This window comes from Takifugu rubripes, chromosome 3, assembly GCF_901000725.2.
Source record: "Takifugu rubripes chromosome 3, fTakRub1.2, whole genome shotgun sequence".
In the NCBI taxonomy this organism is placed as follows: Eukaryota; Metazoa; Chordata; class Actinopteri; order Tetraodontiformes; family Tetraodontidae; genus Takifugu; species Takifugu rubripes.
Genome location: NC_042287.1, coordinates 5,778,486 through 5,787,670, shown reverse-complemented (window position 1 = coordinate 5,787,670; position 9,185 = coordinate 5,778,486). Strand labels below are relative to the sequence as shown.

Here is a 9,185-nt window from a genome sequence, read left to right as displayed (position 1 = left end):
CTTATGTGTGGTTGCAGCTAAAGCTGCATTTACAGCCCATAAGTGAGTGCATTATTCTGTAATTAGGACGTCAAAGTTTTGGATCCCAGGTCCATGAAGTGTAAGAAAAAACATGAATTGCTCTTATTTAAATTCTATTATCAGGCTGAATGTGCCCAGTGTTACCATGGATACCAAGCCCGCTCTGGATCAGGTAGCTGTCAAGCTCATTTAGTTTATTATGAATGATTTGATGAGCAGCTATTGTTGTTATGTAGATAGTGGACATTTAACAGGTTCATGTTTATGATAAAATAATGACATACTCAGCAGCTTCAGTTATGTCCACTCTGCCCACCTCCAGGAATGATTATTGGTTCCACTTTGAAGGTTACCTTCAGTCTATTCACACGTCATTGCCCGTTGGGGCCAGAGGCTTTTTCTGTAACATCGTGGCCCAGCCTCAAACGTGGAACTTCCAACTCTTTAATTGGAGCCTTTTTGTTTAATATGTGGTACAGACAGAAGCCACGACAGAGCCGATGTGTCACAAAGACGCCTGAAGTGTGTGATTACTAGGAACAGAATGAGAACATAATGAGCTGTTACCAGATTTACTTCTTGCCTGACGGAGCTCTTGTTCTCATCAGATCCCTCAGAGAGGTTTACAGACCTGGTTCATTTGTGCAGGAACGTACATTGAACCAAGAAGCAAGAGCCACTCGCGCTGGTGCGACTCAGAAACTGGTAAAGGGGTGTCCAGCAGAAGGTGGCTCCCCTCACTGGCATCAAAACACATTTTCTATATTGAGAGACAACAAAAACAGGGATGCACCAGCAACATGTTGAAATATTTTAATGATACGACTGCTGTCATCTACTGTAGCCAGGGTGAGATTCTCCTGTTGCTGTGAAACAACACTAATTGAGCCTGTACCTACAGGATTAACACATCCTAACCTGATCAATTAAATTTGGTTTGAATTGGATCCAAAACACAAGTGGCTCCTCCACCTTTATTAAGTGTAAATGCAAGTTTATGGGTGTTCTAATCTGGTTAATGAAAACTGCATCAACTACCAGCAAAATTCATCTCATGACAACCCACAGATCAGGTTTGGTCTCTATAACTCTGTTATTACTGTTATGGCTGATGTTTATTAACACAACAGGCTGGTCTACGGTGAAGAATAGGCAGTGAAGCGCCTGAGCGCTGTAATTGCTCAGCAGCAGATCAGGTGACCGAGGAGGGCGTCCATGCTCCAGCATATTGTCATCAAAATCTTATTTTTGAAGGACAATATTTACATGTCCTGCTGTCCCTCCTGTGACATCCGTTTATTAAGCCTTTTATATTTAAAGCGTTCAGCTGATCTAGGGTTTGCCTTTTCTGCTCTAGTTTCTACAGTTGCCTCCACCCAGCAGGCAGATCTCTGGGTCCTCTGGGCTTCTGGACACGGCAGTTAAAGCCTGAATCAGAAGAGACAGGAAGACGTTGGAGTGACACGGTGACGTAATCAGAAGGGGGGACAAGATGAGATTAACGAGGACGAATGAGGACAAATGTGGAGGACAGCGCATACAGGGGGACTGACCCAAGTGACCCGGCGAGCAGACGCTGCTTGCTTGTGCGTCTGAGGAGGATAAAACTTCATATTCGCTATCCGTTGACGCGGCGCCTTGAGCTGGAAGACAAAAGGCCGATTTGATTCATGTTTTTGCACCATCCGTCTCTGACCTGCCTCCTCTCTCCTGCTCACCCGATGTCAGGTGAAAATCATCGTTGCCGAGCGACGCGCACCTCTCCCCGTCCATCTCATTGGCCGATGCGGTGTGGATGGGCATGGCAGCGCGTTTGGCTCGGGGTTTGATGGTGCTGTACAAGGCAGCTTCCCCGAGGTTGTTGTCATAGTGATGGGAAGATGGAGAGGGAGACCTGAAAAACGGACGAAACAAAGAAGGGGTCATTTTAATCCCTTGCCTGATATCAACTCATCTTCACCGCTTCAGCCCTTCTGGGGTCATGGGGAGGCAGGCAGGTCCACCTCTGGATGAGTCCCCAGTACATCGCAGGGCCCTATATCAACATTTGTGGGTTCGGTAGCCTGCTCAAGAGTACCTCGGCAGTGCTCTGAAGGTGTTCAGGCACCTCCCCCTACTACCACAGTGAATTTCATGTTTTGGCGGCTCTAGGGCTCGAACCCTGAACTCTCTGCTTAGGCTAGGCTAGGCTAGGCTAGGCTAGGCTAGGCTAGGCTAGGCTAGGCTAGAATAGGCTAGGCTAGGCTAGGCTAGGCTGTCTGTCTGTCATAAACGATTACATTAACATCAGTGCAATCACTATCAAACTAGAAACAGCACAAGAACACGTATGTAAACATGCACGTAGGACTAATAATCATAGATTCACAGGCTAAAAGAAGAGACGGGAAGAGACTTGTTGACCTGGTTGCCGCGTTAGCGGAAGGTTTGGGTTGGGAATGTTTGGACTTGTTGACCACAGCATATGTGTCGTTCATGGCTGCCTGCGACAGTCTGTGCAGACACAGAGAGAGAGAGAACATTTAAAGGAACGTTAGCTGACCCAACAAAGGTTGTGACTCTAAGATGATGTTGCAGATGGAGGAAGAAAGAGGTCTGTTCCATTTAAATGTTGTAACTAGAAAAGAAAGAGCTGTAAAATGGAGGAAAAGACCATTTTAAAATGATGAGCGGATAAGTAATTTTTGATAACATCCGCTGTAGTGCTGTTCATTAGCTTAACTTTCATTCTGTTTTCAGACTTCTCCTCTTTCGCCTGCTTAATTCAGAGCATACGTACTCATGTTGTTAGGCTCAGAAGGTTTGGAGCAAATAAAGGGACAGTCACAGCCATTAAAACATCGATCAAATCAGTTGCCATGACATCAACCGCTGCTGTCTAGTTACCATCAGCAATAGGTCCTAACGGCCACGATACAGACAGATAAGACGAAAAGTAAAGTTGTCGATTTTAACCGCCGACAAAACTTCTTATTCTACCCATTTTGTCCATCTCCTGTCCTTTCTTTTTTCCATTTTTCCTCATTCTTTCCTTTGGCTTTTGTTCAACCTCTGCTCCAATGATGCATTCATTTGCTTGCTTACCCGTCACTACTTCTACTGTAGAGAAGAAGAAAGCCAAGAAGAAGAGGAAGGTGAAAAAGTTGGTTCTGACTTTAGAGATGGGTTTTAAGAAGTGGCATAAAAGCTACATCTCCTCAGGCAGCATGTTCCAAAGTTGAGGCTCCCTGTAGGCAAAAGCTTGGTCCAGACTTCAAAGATCCAGTTCAGAGTGACTAGAGGGGTTCAGGTGGAGGACAGAAGGGTTCAGATGGAGGATCTCAGGCTGGTTCACGTGGCCTCAACAACCCTTCCATGCAGCACGCAGACGGGCTTTAAGGGGTGCTGGAGATGTGAGGGCTGAACAGTAACATTCTCCTTGATTTGAGATGCCGTGGACCCTTTTGAGCCATCCCAAAATCCAAAGAGCAGCTTTACTGGGGTTATTATATCTGTGTGTCTTCTGCACAGTAATGACATTAACCACTTAGCCTGAATAATTTGGCAAAGTGGGAGCACAAGAATTGGGCCAAAAGGCACCTTGCAGTACACCACAGGAGACATGAGCTGTGATGTGTAATCAGCTATGGTGACCAAAAAAAGGTCTTTTAAAAAGCTGATGCTAAAACCAAGAGCAGCGTCCTTGATGCCCACCTGACCGAGGTCTAAAAGAATTCAGGTGGACCCATCCGCCCTCTTCTCAGATAGACAGAGGTTCATTTCAGGGTCCCTCAACCTGACCGGGTAGTTCTGATACATAAATTCTAAACTAAACACCTGTTCTTAAGAAAGTTTGAAAATGACTAAACAGGGTCAAGATATGATTTCTAAGATTTTTTTAAATCACAATGAGTCCAAAAGCAGAGAGAAAAGTGTTATTTTAATACCATCTGACTGCTAAAACGGAGAGCGAGATGGTATTTTAGAGAACATTGGATTAAAATTGAATTCGAGGAGATGATGAAGACCAGAGAATCAGACTGGGTTGTAGGTTAGCGATAGTGTTAGCATTAGCTTGAGGTGAGTCTGAGTGAGAGGCAGGATGTGGTGAGCATGTTACGCACTCGTGGTTTGGATAGTTGGTTGTTCATGACACATTCCTTCAGACTCCTCTAGACCCCTCAGATTATTTTCAAAGCAGCCTATCGAGGCGTTTTCATCTCCCCAATAAGAAGCCATCACTTTCCAACCCTGGGGCGTCACGCATCGGTGCTCTGAATGATGCTCCGGAGGCTCTCCTACTACATCCACGAGGATGATCCATAGGACAAGACAGCTAGCGGGATTAAATCCACACTTCACACCCCTCTGCATGCAATTGTGCTACAGCCTGAATTATGGTACATGTGAAAGGGGCCCCTTTGAGCCCACTTCTTCTGTCTTCTTCTTCTCACCTCCTACTCCATCCTCCTGTTTTCTTTTTCCTTCAAATATTTCCCATCACTTCACCTTTTTCTCCTCTTCTCATCTCCTCCTCCTCACTCTCCCTCTGTGGTTTCACTGCTAAATTTCCATGGTAACATAACATATGGGGATGGAGGGATGGAAATGGGGTGAGAATGTGTTGGTTTAACACCTTGGGGTGCTGCACCCTGTCTGTCTAGCAAAAGACATAAAGAGGCATACAAACAGGCAGACAGGCAGGCGGTCAGACAGGTAAGCAGGCAGGCTGCCAGAGAGGGGAGACGGTTCAGGTGACCTGTTGGTGGTGGAGGGTCTTCTTGTGGTTTTATTCTTTGGTTTCTGCAGCTGGTGAAAATACAAAAGACCAAATTTAGTTTTCTGTAGAAGGTGCAGCAGGTTTCAAGTCATACCAGTCGAAGAGTCTTAGATTTGTCTCTTCAGAGCCTCCCAAACACACAAGATACTAATTTCCCCTAATAGCTGACATGCAAGAGTTCTATGACGTCAAAACCACATGGTCGTGGTCAACCACATTGACCATTATTACGATCACGTTTGGAAACACTTTAAAGTTTTAGATGCATCTGGTCCTTTTTCCTTATGTTGGTCCAGGCCGTGGCGGGGGTTCCAGCAGCTTCACTGTCCAGCCATTTTCCAGAGAATCCTGACATGTTCCCAGGCCATCCGAGAGTTATTATCTCGCCAGGACTGTCCTAGGTCTGCCTCCGGGTCTCCTACTGGATTAACGTGCCTGAACACCCCACCTAGGGAGGCATACCGACCAGATTCTCAAACCACTTCAACTGGCCCAGCTCAGGAGAAGTAGCTCCTTTACTTTGAGCTCCATTCGGATGTCTGAGATCCTCACCCTCTCTATAAGGGTGAGCCCAGCCTATCGATGAAGGAAACTCCTTTCAGCCACTTGTATTTGGGATCTTATCTTTTGGTCCCAAAGCTAATGACCACAGGTGAGGTTGGGAACCTTCTGGCTCAGCTCTTTGTTCTCCACAGAAGACTCGGTCACTCTGTCAATCTCCCGATCCCCTCGAGAACAATTATTCCAAATGTTTGTCCTTCTCCTCGTGGGGTAGCGACTCCTCCGACCTGGAGGTGGCATTTCACCCTTTTCTGGTTGAGGGCTGCGGGTCATTGAGCAATAAGGCCAAGAGGACAACATCATCTGCAAAAAACAGAGAAATCCCCAGACCCTCAAACCTGACCCTTCCCCAACTGGCTGCCCCTGGTGGAGTCTAACCCTCACGGGGGCAAGAGGTGACCCAAACTCACACTCCTACCATAGAAGGATTGAATGGCCCTACGTTATAGCCCATCCAATCCAAAAATGATGGTGCTCCTCCTGAATCTGAGGTTTGAATAACAGTGGGACACTCCCGTCAAGCACCCAGGCATAGACCTTTCCAGGGCAGCTACAGTGCCATCTCCTATATTTGCAACACTCCCTCTGGTCCCCTTTATGGAAGATGGGAACCACCGCCGCTGTTTGCATGGTCTCGATGTCCATGCAATGTTGCACAGGTGGTTCAGCCAAGAGAGACCAGGACTCAACTCAACAACTGCGCCCCATTTGGTTTTCTGCTAGCTGTCGGCCTCCATCCATAACCTGTAGCAATCCTTCTTCTAGACGGCCCTCCACGTCTCCCCCCACCCGTAAAATTTGGCTGAAGCTCTGCTTGGGATTGGACCAACCCAAAGGTGCAGGGAAGGTACCCCTTCATCCCAGGTCCTGGTCTTTCTGGACCGATAAAGAGGAAGATATGCTTTTTCCATTTCAAACGATGTGTTACGCTTCCACATTAATGTCAAATATACCTTTTTATGTGGTCCATCATCATGCTAGATGAATGTGCACCACGATAAGAGCTGATGTGGTGGGCAGCACTGCATCAGATATTAAAACTTTACTTTATGTGTCACCAAACACACAATGTAAAGGAGTCATCTTTATTTCACACTAGCTGTTTTTACCATCATTGGAACCATAATCTAGTTTCAGCTGGGACCACAAAAACAGAAACTGAGCCTAAAAAACTTACTGGGGCAGAATAAACCCGGCACTAAAGATGGTTCCTCTTTGCACCGCAGACGAGGTGCACGCGAGGACTTTATACGGACGGCTAAACGCAGCAGCACCTGCAAGAGTGACTCCGAAGGCTGTATTGACATGACTGTGTGAGCTGAACTTATACGATGCCATTAAATAAGCAAATAAGTTGCTTTTACGGCCAAGAACCAGAGTCAAAATAGACACTTTCCTCATATAGGTTCTTTTACTCCTCACTTTTATTGAGTACTATTGTGTCTGTTTGGACAGAAACAGCACAGTAAGCATAACTCAAACGCAGGAATTTATGGCCGGTTGCGTTCATATATGCGTGGAGCTGAAACAGTCCTACCTGTTAGCATGAGTAGTCCATTGTTTTACTGTAAACCCGTCCTGTTAAGCATTAACCAGTAGACAGCCTCTCTTCTCTGACTGCAGAGTATTTACATAGAGGAAGTCAGCAGTGTTCACTTCCTTGGTTTCGGTCTGTCACTTCCTCCAGCACGCTGCTCTGTTTGACTGTCTGTCAAGAAGAAATGCACAGTTTACCTCGGACAGGTTGGAGTAGAGAGGCCCACTGGTGCGCAAGAAGCATTCAAACATGGAAGTGACGGCCCTGAAAATGAAGAGATACTGGTCCTGCAGCAAAGAGAGAAGTTGACAGTCAGGACAAGGTTTTATTCAGAGAAGCTGGAGATCCTTTTTACGGGATGTGTGTCTGCTCCCCGAGTTTTAGCGCCCCTTTTTAAAGCAGCTGAGCTAGCAGCATCTGGATGGGCTCCATCTGGGCCCCTCCCCCACCCCACAGCTTTATTCATCCATCTTCTACCGCTGCAACAGGTCAATCGAAGGTCAGGTGGGAGCAGCGCTTTTTCCTCCGCATCACTATTATCATATGTTGGTGTTTTCTATATTTCTCCAGTCGTCTTTGTCAAAGGAGAGGAAGAAAGCGACGTGACGGCTCTCTTTGTCTTTACTGGCTGAAGGATTTCCATATCTGAGTTTGCATGTTTTCTACCACACCTCCATCTGCCCGTCGACAGCTCGGTGCCAGAATTTGCCCCCGCTATGTTGGAGCTTCACCTACTTTGGTTTGCACCGCGGTGGTTCGCTGCTTGCGAAGCTCCAACACGACCTTCATGATGCTGAAGTCCGCTGCGATCTGCTGCAGAAGACAAGCGGCTCGTTGGTGACGCGTCAGTGGAAACATGAGGAGGCTGTGAGAGCGCGCTCAGTAGGACACAACAGCCTTTGTAGGAAAGCAGCAAGTCTTGACAATCACTAAGAATCCATGTCTTCATGCTACTCTGTCAGTCAGATGATAGCACACACACACACACACACACACACACACACCCTCCCACAACTGTCCAGGCAGACACAAAATGTGACATATTTTTGGGGACATCTGAGGTGTTATTGTGTGTTACCTTGGTAACCAGCAGGTCATGGATGTAGTCAAGAGCACAGATGACTCCTGTCCTCCCACAGCCGGCACTAACACACACACACACACACACACACACACACACACACACACACACACGCAAGCAGGAGGTTGTGAATATGCAGTAAGTACCACCTGCTAACGATTGCACAATTAACACACACGCGGGGTGTGTGTGTGTGTGTGTGTGTGTGTGTGTGTGTGTGTGTTTGTGTGTGATATCTGAGATGCGATGAGCTGCCATATGTGTGATGAAGCCTGTTGAATGTTAATGACCAGCTGACCTGTGATCTGTCCTCCTGGCAAAAATAGGCATCGTAATGATGAGAAATTAACAGCCGTTCAGGGGTTTAGTGAAGGAAAGAAGGAAAGAAAGAAGGAGGGAAGGAAAGAAGGAAAAAAGAAAGAAAGAAAGAAAGAAAGAAAGAATGGAAGGAAGGAAGAAAGAAAAAGAAGAAGAAATGAAGAAGAAGGAAGAAGGAAAGAAGGAAGAAATGAGGAAGGAAAGAAAGAAGAAAGGAAGGAAGGAAGAAAGGAAGAAAGAAGAAAGAAAGAATGGAAGGAAGAGGAAGAAAGAAATGAAGGAAGAAAGAAAGAAAGAATGGAAGGAAGGAAGAAAGAAATGAAGGAAGAAAGAAAGAAAGAATGGAAGGAAAGAAGAAAGAAATAAAGGAAGAAAGAAAGAAAGAATGGAAGGAAGGAAGAAAGAAATAAAGGAAGCAAGGAAAGAAGGAAGGAAGGAAAGAAGGAAAGAAGAAAGGAAGCAGTACCTGCAGTGCACCAGCAGAGGGGAGGTGTGTGTTCCCTGAGTGGTTCTGGCCAGTTCCAGCAGGCTCAGGACCCCTTGGGCTTCTGAGGGGACGTCATGATCCGGCCAAGACAGAAAGTGATACTGAACCACAGAACGTGTGTCCTGCAGAAGGAGGAAGAGGAGGGAGAGGAGGAAGAGGGGGAGGAAGAAGAGGAAGAGGAGGAAGAGGAGGAGGTAGGGGAAGAGGAGGGGGAGGAAGAGGAAGAGGAAGAGGAGGAAGAGGAGGAGGTGGAGGAAGAGGAGGGGGAGGGGGACAGGAAGGAGAGGTCAAAGAGTATTCTGATGAGTTGTGACCGAGCAGCTGACGGAGGACTGAGGTCAAAGGTCAATGCAGACGTATCTTAGATAAAAGCAGCCACGATCTTCTCATCTAGTCACAAACCTGATTGTAGGTGACGCGC

The 9,185-nt window shown here is 46.6% G+C and overlaps 1 protein-coding gene across 5 annotated transcripts in view; it reads right to left on the bottom strand.

Moving 5' to 3' along the window:
* Positions 1 to 809: 809 nt before the first annotated feature.
* The window catches only part of ptpn18 (protein tyrosine phosphatase non-receptor type 18), an 11,074-nt gene continuing 2,698 nt past the window's right edge, over positions 810 to 9,185 (bottom strand). The window contains exons 7-17 of one of the 5 annotated variants that reach the window (XM_029833436.1): positions 9,167 to 9,185; positions 8,744 to 8,886; positions 7,957 to 8,023; positions 7,614 to 7,691; positions 7,076 to 7,165; positions 4,744 to 4,809; positions 4,691 to 4,707; positions 2,425 to 2,514; positions 1,740 to 1,915; positions 1,575 to 1,664; positions 810 to 1,449 (exon numbers count right to left, since the gene is read on the bottom strand). The exon at positions 9,167 to 9,185 is cut by the window's right edge and continues 44 nt beyond it. In XM_029833436.1, coding sequence (XP_029689296.1) covers positions 1,382 to 1,449; positions 1,575 to 1,664; positions 1,740 to 1,915; positions 2,425 to 2,514; positions 4,691 to 4,707; positions 4,744 to 4,809; positions 7,076 to 7,165; positions 7,614 to 7,691; positions 7,957 to 8,023; positions 8,744 to 8,886; positions 9,167 to 9,185 — 904 coding nt within the window. In that variant the 3' untranslated portion in view covers positions 810 to 1,381. Of the gene's footprint in view, positions 1,450 to 1,574; positions 1,665 to 1,739; positions 1,916 to 2,424; positions 2,515 to 4,686; positions 4,810 to 7,075; positions 7,166 to 7,613; positions 7,692 to 7,956; positions 8,024 to 8,743; positions 8,887 to 9,166 lie in introns of those variants that run through there. The other 4 variants (XM_029833434.1, XM_029833435.1, XM_011621834.2 and 1 more) reach the window with 4 other exon arrangements.